At 35.4% G+C, this 22,693-nt stretch overlaps 1 protein-coding gene across 1 annotated transcript in view; it reads right to left on the bottom strand.

The window, feature by feature from the left end:
• Positions 1-2,721: 2,721 nt before the first annotated feature.
• Positions 2,722-22,693, bottom strand: part of VEGFC (vascular endothelial growth factor C) — a 70,742-nt gene continuing 50,770 nt past the window's right edge. The window contains exons 3-7 of the mRNA XM_057419125.1: positions 20,980-21,170; positions 12,011-12,162; positions 8,204-8,313; positions 7,620-7,950; positions 2,722-3,249 (exon numbers count right to left, since the gene is read on the bottom strand). Coding sequence (XP_057275108.1) covers positions 3,135-3,249; positions 7,620-7,950; positions 8,204-8,313; positions 12,011-12,162; positions 20,980-21,170 — 899 coding nt within the window. The 3' untranslated portion in view covers positions 2,722-3,134. The remainder of the gene's footprint in view (positions 3,250-7,619; positions 7,951-8,203; positions 8,314-12,010; positions 12,163-20,979; positions 21,171-22,693) is intronic.

The following is a 22,693-nucleotide window of genomic DNA, read 5'->3' on the forward strand; positions in this document are numbered from 1 at the left end:
CCTGCTCTTTCTTTAAATCACAGTTTTACTTAGTGATTTACTTATGTCTGAAAACCTCAATATTTGGAAAGTTAACAAAGTGAAAAAAAAAAAGGCATTCAAGGAAGTCATTCCTGTTGAATGATGTTTGTTACAAAGTTGGAGCTTCCTGTTCAGTGCTCTCATTTTCAAACTCCCTGCCTTCCCTTCCCTATCCTGATGGGTTTTATCATTTTAGTGTGTAGCATGCTCAGTAGAAATCCAAATATCTGTTTAGCCAGAATGGTTTTATTAGCTAGATTCATGAACTCCTCTCAAATAGTTTAGACATGTAAAGTGAGCATTGCTGACTTTAGTAGGTTTGGTTTTTTCTTTTAATTTGCCCAGTATTGTAACATACATTTTTTTTTATAATCTACATACAATTTCTTGTTGGAATGCAGTTTTGCTCTGTCTTCACTTGTGCCCTCTTCCTTTTTAACCACAAGTACATATTTTTTCTGTTAGATAGTGCTTACTTAGCCTTTATTCCGGGTTTCAGATTTGGTTTGTGTTTTCCTCACTGCCCCTCTTCTGTATTGGGCTTGCACAGAAATTAAAAAGCTTATTTGGGGAGCTTCATCTACAGTTTGTTTTCTTGAGTCTTCATTAATTTGCCCTTTAATGGATTTCTTAAGGTATTTTATGCTCCCTCCAGGCAGCTGACATACAGAAGTGGATGTCTGTATCTTTAGTAATACTAAATGAAGTTTTGACTATTAACCTCTTGCAATTAGACTGATATTGCCAGTTTAGACACTGATGATTTGCATGACTAATAATCCAAGTGATGGGAATTGTGTGTTGTTTTACTACCTAAAGTTGTATATCAACATTAACTTGTCATCTGGCATTCTACCTGCATTTGGCTGCTGAGGCAGTACAGTAATAAAGACATACCTCAGTATTTGTATGCCTACACTTTATTCTATTACCCTACAAATAGCTGGCCTCTTATTAAAAAACACTGAGGACACTAGATACAGAATGGAAACTCTCAAACTGTCTCTCATTCTGCATGCTTGGTAGACTGCCTTAGTCCATGAAGGCGACTGAGCATTTAAAGTAGAATTCAGTAAGTTTTAGGAACTCTTATATCTAAATATGCAAGAATCTAGAAAATCAACATGCTCCTGCCCCAAACTTTATAGGAAATAATAGTACTTCATTAATGACTCTTTTAAGAAAAGCTGTTTAGAACCAGTGCTGACATCTAAAATTATTTTTAGAGATCTAACCACTCCTGTCACAAAAATCTGGCTTTGCGGCTTTGCTTGTTTCATTTCTGCACTGAGTAAAGTTTTCATAGTTTAACAAGTTCTAACTTCAAAAATATTTTAATTTTGAATAGATTGTTCTATGAAAACAGCTCTTCCATGCAACTTAAAAAAAAAAAAATCTTACCTTTTTTTGGAGTTGTAAATGTCGATTTTGCATTCTCTTTAATAAAGAGACGTGCTGACAATATTTTATGTAGAGATCATGTCAATCCGTACCAGACTGGCAGATGCCCTTTCATGTCTCCACTGGAATATAAATTGTATTACTTTTATTCCCTCAAAGTATTTTTGAATACACATATATTGTTGATCAAGATAACTGAATGACTATAGGAAAGAGTAAAGTGCATTATTTAATTATTAAGTTATTAATCATTATTTAATTATAGTATAACATAATATAATATTTTAATATTATTTTATTATTCCTATTATTTTTATTATTAAAGTGAGTTATTTGGTTTTAAATTATACAATATAGCCTGTAATACTAAATAAAAAGCATAGCTGGTGTTTCCACTTTCATACTAATAACCTTCAGTGGACATTGTTTTATATAATTATTGAAGAACACTAACAAGTAATACAATAGAAGGTATGTTCGAATGTGAGTTGTTGCTGTCCTTTAAACAAAGTCTTTATCCTTGGGCAGTCATGGAATCATATAATGATTAGGACTGTGACCTTAAGGATCATCTAGTTCTAAAACCCCTGACATAGGCAGAGACACCTTCCACGAGACCAGGTTATTCAAAGCCCCATGCAACCTAGTCTTGAATACTGCCAGCAATGGGGCAGCCATGGCTTCTCTGGGCAACCTGTGCCAGTACCTCACCACCCTAATAGTAAAGAACTTCTTCCTAACAGCTAATCTAAATCTACCCTCTTCTAGTTTAAAGCCATTCCCTGTTGTCCTGTCACTACCTGCCCTTGTAAAAAGGCACTCTCCAGATTTCCTGTAGGCCCCCTTTAGGTACTGGAAGGCTGCTATAAGGTCTTCCCTGAGCCTTCTCTTCTCCAGGCTGAACATAGACCAACTCAGCCTGTTTCCATAGGACAGGTGCTCCAGCCCTCAAAGCATCTTCGTGGCCTCTTCAGGACTTGCTCCAATAGGTCCACGTCCTTCTTTTCTTGGGGGTCCAAGAGGTGAATGCAGTCATGTACAGACTCTCCAAGGTTTTCATTAGTCTTTAATTGTACTTGCTTTGCTAGTTGCAGACTACAGACAGAAATATCACTGGGTCATGAAACACTAAGTAGAACTCCGTCAAATGACATGTAAAACAGATATGAGAAAATGGCTGTAGTCTTCCTTTCATAAAAGTGCCTTCTCTTAATTGTCTCCCCCCCCCCTTTAAGAACCCTGACAGTAAAGCTGAATTGTTGTTCCTTTCTTTAAGCAGAAGATTAAACATTCTCACCATTATATAATACAATTTCCATTTTATTTTAAACATACTTTGCAAGATATAAAAATATTGATCACAGTGAGCTTTAACAATTGCTACTGCTATAAACAGAAATGCTGCACAATGGTTTTAGTGGAAATAAATTATATAGTCATTATCTCTTTAAAAAAAAAAATCACGAGAAGAAGAACCTAGGCTGTTTGGTCATTGGCAGAAAATAAGTCCTTATTGAGTTCTTTACAAAACATGAACCCCAGTTATTTTCTACATTTGCTTTCCTCGTCTTGAGAAAAGCATAATGAGTCTGTCTCTGAAAGTCCCACAGGGTCTCTGGTGCACATTTAATTCCAAATATTAGCAAAGTTTCTGTTGTTCTTTTGTTCTAGTGGAAAAATGTACACCAAAAGAGTGAGAAGTGCTCTCTTCACTAATTCATAAGTGGTCTTTTCCAGTACGTGGGTACACAGCGGCACACTTCTTCACTAAAATAAAATCCAGCATCACAGCGTTTCGTTCGGACTGTACATGGTGGTCTGTAACAACTAAAGACATTAACAAACAAAAAAAAAGTGGGCATTAATATAACATGATCATTTATATCAGCCTGGAGTAGAAATCTGTGTGCATTTAGATTGCAATTGATCAATGGGAGTTTTAATTCCTACAAATACTTTTAACTTCTGTTTATATTTTTGCAACTACTTTTAATTGGACTATTCACAAAATCAGTGTAAGAATACTGAATGCTACTGAAGAGAAATGCAACAGATACTCATGTTTATTTTTAACATATTGCCGGATTCTAGTCATATTCTAGAGTGTTTTTATTAATTTAATTTTGAAAATGCAGCAATAATTTTCTGTAGTCAAAGTAGCTTGTTATGACCTATTGCATGCTGCCAGTTTGAGGTGGCAATTCAGAATCAGATAACTAAATCTACCATCTTCTTACCCAGGACTGTTTCTTATCGTATTTACTAATGCAATAAGCCTGAGAGCTTTGTCTACATACGTTATGCTGTGATTTGAGTATTGAAAATGAGAACATCCTTTCAAGTTGCAAACTCCTATAGCCATTAGGTCCATTGAAAATACATCTACACTTCATATTGCATCTATGCACACACTGAAGTAAGATCAGAGTCTGAGTTTTTATGGTAAATCTTAAAGGTAAGAACAGAAATAGTCACTCTTTGATTAAAATAAGTTTAACAGAAACAGAGCATTAAACCAAAGTCACATCTACCTAAAAAGCAGCAGAATTTTTCTTTGCAGATTCCTTGATGGAAAAATAGAACTTACACAAAGAAAATATCTGTGGTTGTCCCTGAACTCTTCCTTTTCCTAGTTTATTTTTCTATTAAAACAAGAACTTGACCTAGAATAACCTTAAAATAACAATGCCTGAATACTTTCTGGTGCATAATGGAGACAAAGTACAAGTCTGGTGTGTTTTTTCAGATGCTGGCAATGAGTCAAAAGACAAAAGTATATGTTTTGAATTTCAACACAGTTATACTTACAACTTGTACTTAAATAATGTGTGCCTGTTTGTGGAACCCTGATATTATGATCTATTACTATAATTTATACTTACTTCAGTTCAAAGCACTACAGTATTACTATGCTAAGGCAATGTTACTAGCCTTTTAGGTAATTCTTGTTTCAGGCTTGTGGCTACTCCTATTGTTGCAGGTAAGTTAATATGTTGTGTGCTTGTTTTGGATACCAAGTTACTACTTTGCAATAATTTGTTTATGATATAAGGTCTGGATTACAGTGATATTAATTCATGCCAGCTAGTTTCAACCAATAAAGCTGGCTATGAGAAAAACAATAAGGAATGAGGAAGACTGCAAACATGACATTTATTAACTAGTCACATCTTGCTCAGTGTTTTCAATGTCATTAATCATAGATTAGTTAAACAGTGTGGTCTCTATAACTAAGCGAATAACATTTTGTGGCACAATACAGATATCTGAGATCAGTGTAACAGCTCATCGAAATCTCTCACAGCCCCACTGATCTTTTGGCCAATGAAGTTGGAAACAGTGGTAAAAAGCAACAGAAATGTTTGCAAAAGTATCTAATACTCTGAGCAAATGGGCAGCCAGCAGTAGGTCTGTTCTGGGATAAAGGTACTTCACAGAGATGCAATAGGTGAAACTCACTTGCCTTTGTGCCTGCCTCTGCCATGAAAGTAGACTATTTCATGTACTGAATGACCATAAAATTAAATTAAAAAAAAAAAAAGGCAAAGCCAAATTCTTCGATCCACCTGACACGTTGAACAAAATGAAAAGCAGTCACGTAATCATTAAATATTAGGAGTTCACTCTGTTTGGAATATGACTCCTGGTGAACTGTGAACTTGAACTTAACTCACAGTTGAGAGTGCTACAAAGCATCTCTCCCATGCGAGTTTGTGTCTGGCAGCAGTCAAGGTCGGGTTACTGCACTCTTAGCCTTATTTGGGACATTTGAACAGAGCAAGAAGGCTCCTCTCCTCCCCTAAAATGCTTTGCAGCTGAGGTGCCTAGTTATCTGGCCCTGCCAAAACTGACCAAAATACATTTTTGAGGTGATAGCACAGGGTGAATAGCAGCAGAGTCATTGTAACTACATAAATGTGGTTTCCTTAGGAAACTCTGCTGAACAATAGCCCAGGTCTTTCAAAAGATTTGGGCTCAATGTTGTTTACAGAGTGCTTTCATGTGAAAGATGTCTGTTTTGATGAGGATAATCTGAGCATGCTGGAACTAAGATAGATAGATCTCAGTCAATAGGTATAGTGCTGGGTGAGTCAGCAGCAACTTTGTGACCAGTATTTGGGATTTTTGCTACCAAACGCCTCAGTTTATCAGTCAACAACTCTACAGATGAAACTGAAGTAGAAATGCTACTTTTAGGGGTGATGACAGTATGATCATCCTAAAAGCCAGTATGCTTCATGGTAGGGATTTTTGTTTGCGTTTTTTTTTTTTTTTTTGGGGGGGGGGGGGGGGGGTGGGGAGGGGAGGCGGATGTTATGTTGAGGTTTTTCTTCCTACCCTGTGTTTTGTAAATTACTTTATTTCTTTCCTCTGGAGCAGGGTATAACATTAGAGGCACAGACATTTTAGGTACAGCTTATAAAAATGTTGATATTTCAAAACCAGGACATACAAAAACTACTCTGCATGGTGAGCTGTCTGGGACACGGCTATAGGAATCTGCTCACGTCTAGGTCTCAGGCATCTTGCACAAAGTTACAGAGTGGTGCCTCCATTTACATGGTCTCTTAACAGCAAGAGATATTTCTTACAAAGGCAAACAGGATGTTGCTGGGGCTTTATTCCTTTTAGAGAAAGCCTGTGGTGGGCAGAGCGTGAATGTGATAAACCTGTGCTAAGAGGGAGTAAAGACTGCAACCTCTGTTTCCCTTGGCAGTACCAGCACCTACAGGGCTACTGGTTGTGGCGCTATGGAATAACACCATGCACAGATCTCTCTTCCTCCACACTAAGACGAAATGCTTGGGAAAGAGAAACAGGTAAAGGCATCCTATATCACATTTTCCTTGGAAGTAAGAAAGAAACTGAAACTCCTTATCCTGTTCAACTATACCACCACAGAGAAAAGCTGCGCTCAATTCCCTCCTTCAAATACTACGTCTTTAAATCAAGACAGGTGGTATGTTTATTAAGGTGTTTCTTAGCTTTTTTAAATGCCTGACTTTTCCTCATGTGAATGTTCTCTTAAAATACGTGTAGTACTGCTGGAACTGTACACTAGAGCAGCGCTATAAGGCTATGCAACATCTAAAGCTCTTGTGATCAGGTAGTTTCCTTGCCCTCTACAAACAGAAAATCAAAATAAAAACTGAATGATAGAGAAGAAATTTCTTATGTTTCTAAGAACTATTCTATTCCACTCAAAAGGCCAAGCATAGCAGAACAGGTAATGACAGGTATTATTAATTATTTCCTATTTCCCCAGGTGTCATTCCTAATATTAGACATTTTTTCCTTATTCAGGATGAACTCATCTGTATAGACATGACTACATATATATATAACTATTATTATTATATATTTATGCCATCTAATTACATATTATAATAAAAATATATATGGTTTATTATTGATAAGCAACAAATTACCACAGACATTTGGATGTCCGAATTTGCTATTTTCCATTTCCAGTGCTTGAACATTTCTTAAATTATTTGCCATTAATTTAAATATATTTAATAATTCTCATATATTTATCAAATTCACTTTATGGGAAAATTTTCCTCATAACATATACAAAGTATAAATAATGGTTTGTTTCTCAGAACCTAGACATTCATATTTTTATATACAGACTGTAACTGCTATGGGTGTGCTCTGGTGACATATAAAGAGTTTTCTTCCTGACCAAATCTCATTTTAAATGATGAATACAGGCAGTCTGTTTTATAGTTATGCATGTCTGTAAGACTGTTTATGCACTCTTAAATCTTTAGTATCAGTTTAATGAAATGAAGGATATGCAAAAAATTTAGAAAGTGAAAATGAAGTAATCACTTGAATCCTAATTAGGAATATTTGATGCATTTGAATTGCAATATTCAATTCTTGATAAAAACAGGGTGGGATTTTAAGTAGCATAAAAAAGCAGGGAGCTTGAATTCACAGCTCATTTTCATCAAAAGAGAAATCACATGAAGTAGTAAGATTACAAGAAACCAAATGTGCTTTAAAATACTTATTCTGCCTAGTAGTTTCCTCTTAGAGATGATAAAAATCATAGAAGATAAAACTGAATTGAAGAGAGGCTCACTGTTTACTTAAGACTAAAAATCAATTCAACAAGATGGTTAATAACACAAACCAAATTTTTATACCTTAAACATAATCAAAGGACTGAAGACTTGAGTTTTTACCTGCATGTCTGGTGATGGAACCTTTTTCCTTTTAAGAAGCATTTATTGGGAGATTCTATACATTCACAGATGCATTTTGCAGGATTTAGTGGCTGATGTTTAGGGCAGGTCTTTTTACATACACACTGACATTTATCTTCATCAAATTCCTTGTTGGGCCCACAGGAAGTGGGGAGAAGTTTATTTTTGCACATGCACTGACATGACGATCTGTCTAATTCTTTGTGAGGTCCACAGCTTGAGGGTCGCACACCTCCTTTGCAGGCACATTGACAGGTTTCTTCATCCAGCTCTTTGTTTGGTCCACAAATATGGAATGCTTCAGATGGGTCTAGAAATACAGCACAGAAATTACAGAATTATAATTTTGTGTTTACCCATTCACCTATTCTAAGTGAAGAAATGATAGCAAATCCATAACTTTTAAGGTGTTTTAAGAACAGGTATATGTCAAAAGACAGGCAACTACTCTACTAGTAATTGTACTGACAAAGATTCAACTATTACTTTTAATATTTTTAATTTCTCGTTTAAGTAAATCAAAACATGGAACTACATTTAAACATTGAAGCAAAACTGCTTACCAGCATCTCCAAGATGGGAAGAGTAACCAAAATCATGCTGTGCCAAACATCTGCAAACTTGATTATTCCAAATATGATTTTTTGGACAGGTTTTGTTTGCCGCATGACACCTGTGGATTGAAATATACTCCTGCTTTACTACCATAAGAACTTGGGAAAAAAAAAATGAAACCCAAACAATTTTAGGTTGACTGCTTTTGTTTTCCTCCATTACAAAAACCTAAGAGCTTCAAGCTCATTCATAATCTTATCTTTAACACCTCTCAAATCTGTTGCGAATTAGTGTTTTCTCCACGACAGGAATCTTCAACCATTTGTTGAAGATACCTTCTTACATTTCAAGTTTTAGCTCTGACTTCTAGAAGCTGATATTTATACTTTCCAAATATAGTTTGGAAACAGTAATGTAAGTCTTATATAGAAAATAGAGTAGTATAAAAAAATATTTGCATACCAATTTCTGTACAGGTGGAAACAGGCATAATTTTCTATGTTGTTTTTTGAAGTACAAAATTATTTTCACACATACAGATGTCAAAAGAAAACTGGTAATAGTTTCTGAATGAATGCTGTGGACTAAACTGATTTCTAAATCCTGGATAGCTTTCTTGAATCTAAAGATTTGGACTACAGCAGTGATGCCTCTTCGTATTTAAGTCCGTGCTCTTTACCTGCTAGAGTTTTGAGTCCAACATAATGGTATCATAGCATAAAATCGTAACAGCAGCTGGTGCCTTTTTAAAGGATGACTGAACTTAGCTGGTAGGTATACCACAGTTAGGATATTTATGCGTATTATCTTCCTTTGCTTGCAATTTCATTATCATCACAGGTTACATTAGAACTTTTAACAAGTCAAACCTAACGTCATGCATCCAGGCTGTGTTATTTATTCATTGTTCCTGTAGTATTCCGACAGTTTTCATCTGTTAAGGCAGCACATACGTTATACATTATACATTTGAAGCACTTTTCATTCCCCTGAGCACCATTACTCAAGCATTCAAAAATGCAGGTGCTGGGACATTCTTCCATACTCATCATTCAAATATACCACTCCCCTACACCACATTAGACTACTCTGTTGTAAAGACTGCTGTAGTTTAACATCACCCTGCATCACCTCATGTTTTATCAAGCTGGTGTTTCCTGATTTCATTCCTCTAATGATCTCACTTTTGCTCCCTCACTTGGCACATGTCCTTTTGCCTGCCTCCTGATTCTGCTTGGAAAATAGGGATAATTTACACATTATTGTATTCCCTTTTAGAAAACAACAAATCATTCACACCTGGAGCAGCCTGGCTCTAGCTGGAAGTACAAAAAAAACCTAAACCACCAAGCACACGTGAACCCATGAAAACACAATACTGACTCAAACCCTAAATTACCAAAACTTGAAGAGAACGATATGTATGCCAGCATCAGGATTGGAGACATACAGCAAAAGAAAGTGCAAATGTTTGTTTACAAATTCTACTCTGGTTGCTAGTACAGAAAATGACTGGGGGATATGGCTGAAATGTTAAAACGACTTACTGTAACATTTCAGAAAGTTCAGGAAGGCTAAAAAAAAAAAAAAAATCAGAAAAAATACGAGAGGCAAAACCACTTTACAGATAATTTCACTACCTCTTTCCAAATCATTGTCAACTCAACTAAAGCATGCTAACTTGTTACCTGTCAGTGTCAGCACAGATAACGTGTAAGAGCGGGAAACATACGTGTACAGTATACATCCAAACCACATCTAAAATATGCTTATTAGCTCTGTAAGCACCTACCTACAATCAATGGGGGAAAAAAATGTCATTATAGAGACTTGATCTGAATTATGAATATTAAAGGCTCCTCTGGTCCCCCTGCCAAAATTGCTAAACTTCTAAAATAGCGACAATTTTCTCAGTTGCACATCTTGATGACATTGTATATGAACAGAGAAGAGTACAATTTAAAACACCATTAATCCAGGAGGTATTCTGAAACACCAGTTAGCATGAACTGACATGCCTCGGCTCTGCAAGCATGTAGAAGTAGCTACTACTTTTTAGAAGGAAAAGGAAGAAAAAAGTGGGAGAACAGGCAAAGACTTAACATTAATTGTCAGGATAAAATTGTGTAGAAAATATATTTTATATAAAAAAAGACTGACTATTTGTTTTCTATCTTACATGTCATGTCACTCTTCTTTTTAACATGTGCCTGTGCATTGTGGCATAATCCAGCCTTGAATTCTTATTAGATCCCAAGTGTTACAACACTAAAAGCAGAGATTATACTCTTAGGCTTTTCTTCTCAGTAATACATAAGGAAGTCATTAATATATTTTGTTAAAAAGAGCATGTACATAAATACATGCACACATGCAGATCTGCCACTGTGACAAGAAAGTATCTTTCCTATCTAGACTCTAAAAGCACGTAGTTTGGGGTTTTGGTGGGTTTTTTGTTTGTTTGTTTGTTTCTATTTCATTGTAGAGACCCATAGATTTTAAACTTAAAAGACAGTACTTAACAGTAGAGAAGGCCTATATATATATTCTGATCTAGTACTACTTTGTCTTATCTTTGTTGGAGCATAATTCCTTACTTAAAGGACAGTTGACTGTGAGTGCTGGTCAAAGTCTTTTATCTGCATTCTTACTTCCCTCTAACTACAGGTAGATGTTTCCTATCTAGAATAAACTCTTGTACTGGTAATTACAACTGCTTTTAACCTGGAAGCACTTAGAAATTGCCAGCAGTCAGCATAATTTAACTTTATTATTGACTCTTGAGGTTCTTTTTTTAAAACAATGTTAATTGTGCAATAATTAAACTATTACTAGATTTATTTTCTAATATTTTTCTAATTTACTGTTTATGATCCATGTTTTGATGAACAAATGCGGTAATGTGACTCGAAATAGAATATAATCTGTTTAGCTGCAACATGTCAGAAAACATCCAGATTTTAACTGAATGAAAACAGGGAAAACAAGGTAGCTTACATCTGTGGGCATTTTGCACTATTCATTCACATTATTAAAAATGTCTACACTTAATTCCAGTTCAGCTTTTAGTCATTGATTCTTCCATAAAGCAGCTGTTTTTCTGTTACTTTTTTTTTTCCTCCTAAATATTTATGCATCATAAAATCATCACTCAGTCCTCTAAAATGAAGGAAAAGAGCTCTTCAAGTGTTTCAATAACACTTGCTTCAGTGCCAGATTTCTTTTTAAATTCAGAATCACTAAAAAAAAAATCAATATGTTAATTATGTGAACTGTCAATTAACCCTTTATTTTCCCTTTCCATTCTGTTCTCACCTCTGGCATATAAAGATGTCCAAAAAGACTTGTAGATAAAGATTCCATAAAAACAGACCTTTTTTTTTTTTTTATTTTAACAGCATTTGAAATAGGAAAATACAGTTAAGAGAGAAATGTTGTCTACTCATTTGCAAAAGGAAATATTTTTAGGTTTTCTTGATTACTTGTTTTTTTTAAGAAGTTGTTTTTATTGATGATTCCTTTAAGCCTCAATTGCATTTTTAGCTCTTTCTATGAAAAAATTCCCCACAAACATAATTTTTCATTTTTAAATCACTTAGCCCCATTTTATTCACTGGGTAAAAAGATAATGTTATTTTAGTACACTCTCTTCACGTAAAACAGGTCCTTTGCAAAATGCATTCTGCTGCTACTAATGTGTAACTCACGTAGTAACTAAGTCCATCTATTTAATTGTGAAAGCTTCCAGCAATATTTTATATCTAATTATATAGGCTTGCTCATAATATGAAAAGAAAGACAAGTCTCATACTTACTGAGTTTGTGTTGCTGGCAAGGAACGTCTTATGATGGAATGAACTTGTCTGTAAACATCCAACTTCGACATGCATCGGCAGGACGTGTGATTGGCAAAGCTGACGGTTACAGGTTTGGGGCCATGAGAAAGAGGCACTGTGATCTCAAATAACTATAAAAGGGAAAGAAAAGAAAAGAACTTTTTTTTTTTTTTTATATATACATCAGTAACAGTACAACTAAAAATAACATAAGGACATACAGAAAAAGCTATAAGGAATTTAAGTTTAGGGTTTTGTTATCTACCATCATTATGTGGCACATTCAATTATGCCACTAAATAATCATTATGTGCAAAATAAATACAGTAGCTATGGTATGACAATTAACACTTTTAGGGTTAAAGCCTATCATGTGCCTGTTTGCCTACTATAACATTTAAGCTAAAAGAGGAAAATGTACTAAAACCTCATTTCTCTAGAGGAAATGCCTTCAAATTGGCAGTCTTTTCAAAAATCTAAAATTTAACATTTGGAAAATGCTTCAAAAAGTTGGAAAACAAGAATAACTTTAAAAGGGGGTAAGCTAAAACCTAATACATCAGTTGCACAATCACAAAAGCTTGTGTAAAACAGCAATATATTGGACTTAGATCAAAATATTTTTGGATGAACAAGTTCTGAACTGCAGCATACTGTACTTCTGACTTGCCAGTGTTTCTATTGATGCAAATTATATGGTTACCCTAACAGAATTTATATTGAACTCCCCCCCCCCCTCCAAGATATTAAGAAATATCCACTACTAAGAAAATAATCATGTATGTGAATGAATAAAATCCTAATTCTAGTGGTAAATGTAATTCAACTGGTGAAAGAGGACAACTTCAACAATATCTTGTACAAAAACTGAACATGTGATAACAGACAAACAATGAGACTCATTTCAGTATTTAATTTGGGACATCTACTTTATCAAGTTAAGAAGGTTTCATTGTATGACTCAGTAGTCTCCTGAAATAGTATATATTTGAGAAAATATATGCTGCGTTCTTTGGGTAACTTTAATCAGATGACAAAACTTACATACATATACAAGGTTTGTATCTTGTTTAAACAAGTTGTGCTTTCAGGACAGTACAAGTGTTGAGACCTCTGAAAATCTAGACAGCTAAGAATCTATAGATGTAACAGCCTTTACTATATTAAATATCTCATAAGAAAATGTATCCTTAAAAGACATGTATGAATTGCGGGATAGAACAGAGAGTATGAACTTAATTAGAATATTACACATGTAAAGTGAACCTTGTTTGCTCTCTTATGACAGTATGAACTTTCTTTCAGAAGTTGAAGTAAAAACCCACTACAGGGAGAACTGATAAAACTTAGAAAGTGAATATAAGCATGATTCTTCAAGTCCCTGTCAGCCCAACTGTACTGTTTGGCTTCAGGAGCACGATGAGAGAAATTTCTATAACACACATACAAACTGCGAGTATAAATGACAGTGAACATGAACCTATATTTATCCTTCTTATTTAACCTACATTTATCCTTCAATTTAAACTGCAACAGGTATCAGTTTAGAGAGCAATATTACTAACATCTGTTCCCATCAGCACTTTAATGGTGCAATGCAAAACAAGCCTAGCTAAACAGTGCAAAAGTAGACTAGCTTCCTTGATCTTATTGAATTACCTGCAGTTTGTTCAACTAAATTCTCTTAATAACAATGTATTTTACATCACCCAACAGTAGCTACTGCTTATATAAAGTCAAAAAACTTAAATCAGCCATTTAAATTAGAGATTATAACATAATATATTAGCTATTACATTTCTAGTCCTCGCTTTTGGAAAGTGCTTGATACATGAACTAGCATTTTGAAAAAAAATATAAACCAGCTCTATTTTCATTACTAGAAATGATGGAAGTGAAATAATAGGATTGGAATTGTTGATTTGTCCTTCCTATACTTTTGTCTGTACATGCTATTAGGATACTATAGTCTGATGCATACTGAAAAGGAGATATTTATTCTTCTCTTCTGATAATGAAAATATATCAAGAAGAGACTTCACAAGAAACTAATTATTGAAAAGTAGTTTGTTACAGAAAACGTATTTAATATTCAGAATAATTCAGTTTAAATAATCTATGGCATTTTAAAATAAGATCTATTCTACAGAAAATCTATATTATGCTCTCAGCTGTGTTGTGCTCCCTAAATCCAATGAAGCTATTTAAGTGTAAGTGAATCAATTCTCAAAATGCATAAGATGGGTTTGAATTATCACCTTAATAAATCATTTCAAATTAGGCAAGATCAGACCTTGCGTAATGCTATTTTTGTCAACATCTCTAATTTATTTCTTGCTCATCTTTCTCATCCAACAGAACAAGAAGCTCAACACTTCTTGTCACTACAGTGCATGTCTGGCAACATATAACAGCTGAACGTCAACATCTAGAAAGGATATTTCTATGAGAAGTGCACCATAACATTTATGTAGGAAAGGCTGGTTCTTGACTCCCTTCTTTTCTGGCATCACTGCTGGCTGTGGGTACCATTGTTTGTTGCCACACTGCCCTAATGGGTACCTCTTATTGGACAGAAGATAGCTTACATTTCTGTCTGATCCCTCATTCAGTAAAGGATTTGTTTTAACCGTATTCTTAAGGGACTGAATCTTCTCTTCTCTCCCAACTTCAAATGATAGTAAAAATCTGACTAATTCATACTACAGACAATGGAGAAAAGACATTTCATTCAGGTCAGTTCTTCAGAGACCAATGCCTGAAGACAGATATTCAGGAATAAAGACTGCAAAGAATGAGCTCCATTTGCCAAAAGAACATGAGATCTGACAGGAGTAGGGATTAGGGCAGTTTTTTCAAAGGGGAGAGCTTTCATTCCTTGCAGTTTTCAGAAAAATGTTAGTAATTATAGTACATTGTGAGTGTTGCCAGAGTTAGAAGCAAACACTCAAAAGCTAGAAGAAAAAAAACTAGACTCAACTTGCTTATGCAGCCCTGTACATTTGTGCTACCAACACTGCATTGCCACGAATCCAGCGGAAATCAAGTGCTGAAGAAATGTGTAAGACAGTAACTAAAAAGTATCATATATAACAAAAAAACAAACTCCATAACCCAAATAAACAAAACCACAAAATCATAGTCGAAGCTCAATCCTAACCTTTTCCATAGAAGTTAATATCATAAGCATAAGTCAGTAACATGCGGTTAATATCAATGCGTAACACGTATTAATGGAAGCTCTATGTAACTGAAGAACAGTTGAAAGCCATACACAGTTAATGCATTTCAGAAGAACCTAACACATACCATTCAGCTAGTCTAAGGCTGTTTTGTCACAGAAAGCCAGATGGCAGGTCTTTCCTACAGTCTTTTCCACCATATCCAACATTTCAATGTACTGTGTTCAGTCCTCATCTCCTTAGGTCTTCACCCAATATGATTCTCCATGCTAACCTCCCATCATTTCAGCCCAACCCAATTTTCCCTTTCAGCCAGCACATCAAACTTGATTTCCCTTTCCTCTTTTTGGGTTCCTTAGCATAATTTGTAGCATTCTTTCACACGCATGCCTTGCCCCAGCTACTTTTGGATGAACCAGATTCCTTCCTTCCCCAAAAGATAAAGGAGAGTGTATCAATGACAGGCTCTTCGTAGAAGATGGAACTGCATCAGATTTTTGTTGAGCTCCAAGTTACAAAATCTTCTAGTTAAAAATAAAGCTGAGTCTCCCAACAATTCCATTTGCCTCCCTAAGTCTTTTCTTTTAACGCTTAAAAGCAAACAGATTGTCTGAAAGATATCAAAACACAAATTCCTCATACAAAACCCTCAAGTATTATATTCTTTACCTAAAATCAGAAAACATGAAAAATTTTTTGATATAAAAAAAATAAATCACAATTTCTGTTTTAACAATAAAGCCATATACACTTCTTTCTCACTCTGGTCTAAGAAAATGCAGAACCACAAATTTTTCTGTAGTTTTAAAGAAAAAAAACACATCAAGCTGCATCTGGCAGAGAAAATTTCACCCCCTCTTGTTAATGAATAGCAAAATCAGGATAAGAATGACAAGAGAGTTTATAATGGAGTATGTTGGATAACCTCAGTATTAGGTTACTTAAACTAGAATTGTTTATCATGGAACAAGATTATTTGAGACTATAGAATCATTTGGGTTGGAAGGAACTTTCAAAGCTCATCTAGTCCAACCCCCCTGCAATGAGCAAGGACATCTTCAACCAGATCAGGTTGCTCAGAACCACATCCAGATGGGCTCTGAATGCTTCCAGGGATGGCATATCCACCACCTCTCTGCACAACCTGTGCCAGTATTCTACCACCTTCATTGTAAAGAAATTTTTCCTCACATCCAGCTTGAATCTCCCCTCTGATATTGGTCATTATATTGATACATCTCTGGTAAAGGAAACATGATGTTCTTGGTGTTAATAACTGAGCTTCCTTATAACAGTCCCCATCTTTATGTCATGAAAAAATGCAAGTCTTTCTTACAGTAAATGGCTTAAATATAAATGTGTGCTAAACCCATGACAGCCATTGGTACTCTATGGATTTAAAAACAAAATCAAACAAAAGTTTTGGTTACAGGACAATTTTTTAAATTATTTATTAAGGATATGTATTTTCTGTAGTTCCCATTGACTTTGTATCTGTCTAGACAAACTTGAAATATTAATTTTCAAATATGCAGGAAGGTAATTTTTCTTCATGCACTTGGATTACATAATCTGCAATAAGGAGTATTTTAAGCTTAATCCTTACCCTTTGTTCCACTGCACCAGCCAAAATTAAAAGGCAGCAGCTTATCCTACAGACCCAAACATCAGCTTCTTGTACTTACTGCCCCCTAGTACAGACAGGTATGTTATTAAAGAACTTTTCTGACTAATACAAAGGTAAATGAATAAGCACACCACTTTTACAACTATGCACGCAACTACAAACAATTTTTTCCCTGGATTTTCATTCTTTTGCCATCAGTTCTTTTAAATCCTTGAAGTTCAGTACAATATCAAGTAAGAAGTGCTGCAAGAGGACACTAGGCAAAAGTGAGTCCTAATTGCTCTACCCAACCAGACTTGGTGTTTGGCACTCCACAACCTGCCATTACCGTGAGCCATGTGTACCAGGGTCCCCCTTTTTCCCAGCTTTGTTATTTGTTCAGCCATCCTATCAGAAGTGTCTAGGCCAGAGCTGTGTGGTCCCACAGACTATCCCTGTAGTAGGCTCTTTTCTGTTCTCATACTGGCAGCGCTCTTCCTTTAGCCAGTTACAGAGTTGGAGTGGAGAACAGCAACAAGAGTGGGACCATAGCTGGGTCCACAACCTATAGCTCAGCATGATTTTAAGCTTAAAAAAAAACCCAAGCCCCTAAAACACAAAAATAGCTAACAGCTTGACCAAAAGCACTATCAGAATGCCTTCTGAAAAAAATTCCCATGTAATCCTCCACACTGATCCTTATAAAGGCATGTACTTTTGATTTACTGCACTGATAGCTCCTTCTTTAGACTAGAAGGACTTAATGCCATACTTTCTAAAAAAAAAAACCCACAACAAACCCCTGTTGATTTCTATATGAAGTATTTATTTGCTTCAGTGGCTAATTTATTCAACACTATCATCATATGTGCCATTGTATCAGCACACATAAAATTATTATGATCTCTGACTTCTGAAATATAAAACAATCAAAACTGTTATTTCCATACCAGGATAAGGAAAGCTTGTAATTCCAGATACTTTTCAAATACAGGATTTATGTATTATCTTTTCCCAGATTTACATTAACTACACTATATTCTTCTGATGGACTGTGGTTTATTTTGGCAAGTTTCCCTTAAATTGATTGACTCCTAGTTTCCATCACTTGTGATCTTTGTGCTTCCTAAAGTGTCAGTAAGGCTGGCCAAACATAATGAGTGTAACAGAGCACAATGTGTCTAGAGAAGTTTTTAAGCTAAGGATGTAAGACTGTTCGATTTCAAAACTCTAAATATTTCTAGACTGGAAAGAATGAATATGAGCTATTTGAAAAATGGTAAATCATCTTTATTTATTTTACCATCTTTCTTGACAAAACAGTATTTCAAGGCTTATGTGTAACCTATTCAAGGCAACAGGTAACCTATCTGATACGATACATTTCATATCTGATTAATATGCTTAATTAGTATACTCACTCCATCTTTTTATATTTGAATCACTTTTCAAAATATCTTTTAACAAAAAGCATTTGGAAATTATAATGATGTATCTCCCACTATTAATAGTACCTACTATATTGATCATTACCGTCTTAAATCTAAAACAGAAAAATGGATGGCATAAATGGTAAAGTTCAAAACTGAAAATTCTTGTGACATATGCATCTCCAAATCATGTAAGGGAACTCCATGTACATATCAAATATGGAAAACCATTTCAAACTGTTAACTTGTTTCCTGGGAGAGAAGCTCCTCTAAATCTATTTTCAAATTACTTTGAAACATGCTTTCTCTTGAGGAATTATTACTGTAAACATGAAAAAGGAAGATTTAGGACCTTTACATCATATGATCTAAAAGAAGTCAAAAAACTGTCCATCCTGCCAGCCAAGAGGAAGAATAGAATGAGACGGTTCTCTGCCATCTGCTTACTGCTTCAATGTATATACGTGGCATAAAGAAGTGCAACTGGATAGGATGTTGCTCCACCAGGTAGTTCCTATCTTTGTAACTCCTATTGAATTGCTCATGTCATGGAAATGGAGAATAACTGTTTGATTAATAAATTAAGAGGAAAAACCAACACAACCACACCACAAAACAAAAATCCAGAAAAAACACTTTCCCATCAGACCTTTACTAAACAAGCCACCACTTACAAAGTTGGGCTACTGCAGTGTCACAGATAAAGGAAAAGTTCTACTGAATTTTATGCATTAGCTTAGGGGATCAAATGTTTTCATATTCCTTGTACCACACCTCTAATTAAGAAATTTTCTCATGTCCAAATCATAACTGTACAAACACCCTTTTGCAACTACAGAAACAGGTTTTGTGGGGAAAATGGTATTAAAAGCAAAGCAGAATACTGATCCATTTTTCACTTAATAAAGTTGAGTAGCTAGAAAGGAGGAACACAGTCTGGAGAACTACTGACCTCTCTCCAGACCACCACAGTGTTCCACGAGCCAATCTGGGAACATCTGACCTAGTCCATTCACCTGGCAATCAATGATTTGCTCCCCATAAAAATAATTTCTATGCTTAGCTCTTTTCAATTATTTTTTATTAAAGCTGATATCAATTTCTTTTAGGTTTTAATGTCTGGAACCAATGCTAGAGCTTGCCCTCACAGTAAGACCTCCAGCTGAAAAGTTAATTTCCCATTAAGCGCTTTTTCTGCTGGGTGAACAGTATGAAGTTATCTTAGGGAGTTTATGCACCGTTAATAAAGTTTCAAAAATGGTGACTTACGAAAAGCCAGAAGATAGCTGGTTAACTAACCATAAGTTCTCTTTTCATTCAGGAAATAAAAGGAAAACAGTAGTGAAAATAGGTGTGTAGGGTACCTGAATTCCACAGAAGGGTCTTGAATCCAATACTTTTTTCTTCCTAATTCTCATCTGATATAGGGGTAAGCTGTGGTCACATAACTTTAAAAATATTTGAGATGATGACAGATGAAGAGATATAGCTATAGCTCTCTTCCTTTATTAAGGGTTTTTTTAAAACTGCATTCTGTCAAGGACCAGATAAAACTGGAAAGCAGAAGCAAGATAGAAAACTCAGAGATTAAACTGCTTGCTTTTACAGAATCAGTTAAGAAAACAAAACAATGCTATTGCCTCTTTCTTCTTTCTAGTAAGTCCTTTAACATTTTCCTTTCCAGAGTCTCTCAAATCTTTAACTACTCCTATATCATATCATCACCAATGACATCAAGATCTTAAAAAAGAAACTTAGCACTAAACGTTTTCAACTAGGACAGAAAATGTACTAAATGTTTTCTGTATATCCCGTTTTTCTAATTCCCTCTCAAGAAGGCTCAGAGCACTAAGAAGTTTAATGATAAAGGAATGACATTTCTATGGGCTACAATTTCAAAGTTGGTTATGCAGTTGTGTGTCTTCCTTATAAATATGTACTGCATCTTCAGCTAGTTGAAAAAGGAAGCAAGATTTACACTAAAATTAGTTTTCTTCAAGGTATCAGAAAGATGAGATAAAAAGCAAAAAGCCACAATCAACAAAAATACTAGCAAGTACTGTAACAAAAGCAAAATATTCTAGAAAATGTTTTGAAGCATAGCTATTTTTATATTATTTTTGAGAGAAAAGTTGCAAAATAATTGTAAAAATTGTTACAGCTACTTATGTACTACATATATGTTATAGCATGTATGCTTTTTCTTTTAAAGGCAGCTCACAGGCTTAGTGTACAACCTCTGCACACTCCTACCTCATCACTAGCCTTGAAGACTAAAACCCACACATATACCTGAAGGAGATGGATTAAAACAAAATTAATAGGTAAATTACACTAATATTTCTTAATACAGTAAAATTCAGTTCCTAAAAGGCCTTATTTGCAACATGTATCCTGTTTGCACATGTCCTGAAACAGTCTTTTTCTTCACTGATAAAATTACAGGCTAGTTTTTCAGAGTGCTTGCCTCATACATGAGGCAAATGGTAGATGAGAAAAAAAAGGGGAACATCACATTTTTTCCCCTAAAAATAATAAACAGATACATATTTAGGGGGAAATAGCATTAAACACTTTCTTCCAGGAAGTAGTCTCTTCAGCTGTTTTTTCTATGTATTCTGGAATTGATTTTTTTCTCTTCTCACAATCGCAATAACAAGGTTTAAAAAATGCATAATCATAAATGGAATTGCAAGATGCACTCAAATTGTAGTAAAAGTGAGAACTTACTGTCTTGCTGATGTAACTTGTGCTGATATTCATACACTGGAGTCCTTCACTATTGCAGCAACCTCCACATCTGTAGATGGATACACATGGGGGTTTAAAGAAGGTGTTTGTAGTTGCTCCAAACTCTTTTCCCACATCCACACACACTTCACGTGGCATGCACTGAGTTTTTCTCCATTCAGTATCAATACCTGCCAAGTTATAGGGAATTTCATGTGTTATAAAGTAACTGTTTAAAAACAATACTCTCCTGCAGTAAATTAGTAGGATTTTTTTAAAAGTTTAGAACCAGAATATGCACTGCTTATTCTCAGACCCTTTATTCAGTGAAATACACAACTCTTAATTTCTAGCTAATTTTTCTTCTCCGTAGGGATGTGACATACTGTCATGGAGCAGAAGGCAAGTGACAGAAAAGGCAACATAACAGAGTTGGGGAGAGCTTATGACGTAGAATCATAGAAAGGTTTGAGTTGGAAGGGACCTTTAAAGGTCATCTAATCCAACCCTCCTGCAGTGAGCAGGGACATTTTTAACTAGATCAGGTTGCTCAGAGCCCCATCCAGCCTGACTGAATGTTTCCAGGGGTGGGCATCCACAGCTTCTCTGAGCAACCTGTTCCAGTGTCTTAACACCCTCATTGTAAAATATTTTTTCCTTATATCTCATCTAAATCTACTCATCTCTTTTAGTTTAAACCATTACTCCTTGTCCAGCTGCAACAGGTACCACTAAAAAGTCTGTCACCATCTTTCTTATAAGCCCCCTTTATCTAATGAAAGGCCATAACTAGGTCTTCCCGGAGCCTTCTCCAGGCTGAACAAGCCCAACTCTCTCAGTCCATCTTCATAGGAGAGGTGTTCCAGTCCTCTGAGCAACTTTGTGGCCCTCCTCTGGACCTGCTCCAACAGGTCCAAGTCCTTCCACTGTTGGGGGCCCCAGAGCTGAACACAGTATTCCAGGTGGGGTCTTGAAGAGAAGAGTACAGTGGGAGAATCATCTCCCTCGACCTCCTGGCCAGCCAGCTGTACATACCCTTTCTTGTGTGCCTGGGCTTCCTTACCTTGACTGAAGACTAAAGAAGCACTGCATATCTCTGCAAAATAATTTTTAATCAGTCCCACACAGTACTTCCCTTGGATACTATATATTAGAAACAATAAATCTGATGCCTAAGCTTGAATACATTTACTTTGAATACTACAAAAGTACAATTTAAAGCAAAAGGTCAGCAATTATACACATCATAAAATTTAATCTGAAAGGTGGTATTTGTGCCCAGATTATTCACGTAAATTTGGGCAAACATTTCACATCATGTTATACAGCCTTTTATCAAATACAATCTTACATGAAACACCCATTAGACTTGCAGCTGTACAGATCCCTTTATTCTCTCCTGGAGTTAGTTCTTGATAGGCTATTCAGCAAAAATGGAAATTTCACCTAATGCATAACTTAAAGTCTCCATTAAGTACATGATTTCCAGCATCATGTCAAAAAATACACTTCCTGCTCTAAATCCTGTGTTTCTCTGCTTGCAAGCGCTTACTTAAACTGTAAACTATTATGTTTTTATCCAGGCCATCTGAGACACTTCAGACGTATTTGTTTGAAGCTGTTTTTTTTCTGGTTTGAGCATAACATGACAACTACCCTTTTGTAACAGGAACAACCTACAAGTGCATTATTTGGTGTCCTAAAGCAGTAACAT

The sequence above is a fragment of the Pezoporus wallicus genome, unplaced genomic scaffold (assembly GCF_028554395.1).
Source record: "Pezoporus wallicus isolate ANWC-B61680 ecotype Strahan unplaced genomic scaffold, APGP_CSIRO_Pwel_v1 contig_2384, whole genome shotgun sequence".
NCBI classification, from domain to species: Eukaryota; Metazoa; Chordata; class Aves; order Psittaciformes; family Psittacidae; genus Pezoporus; species Pezoporus wallicus.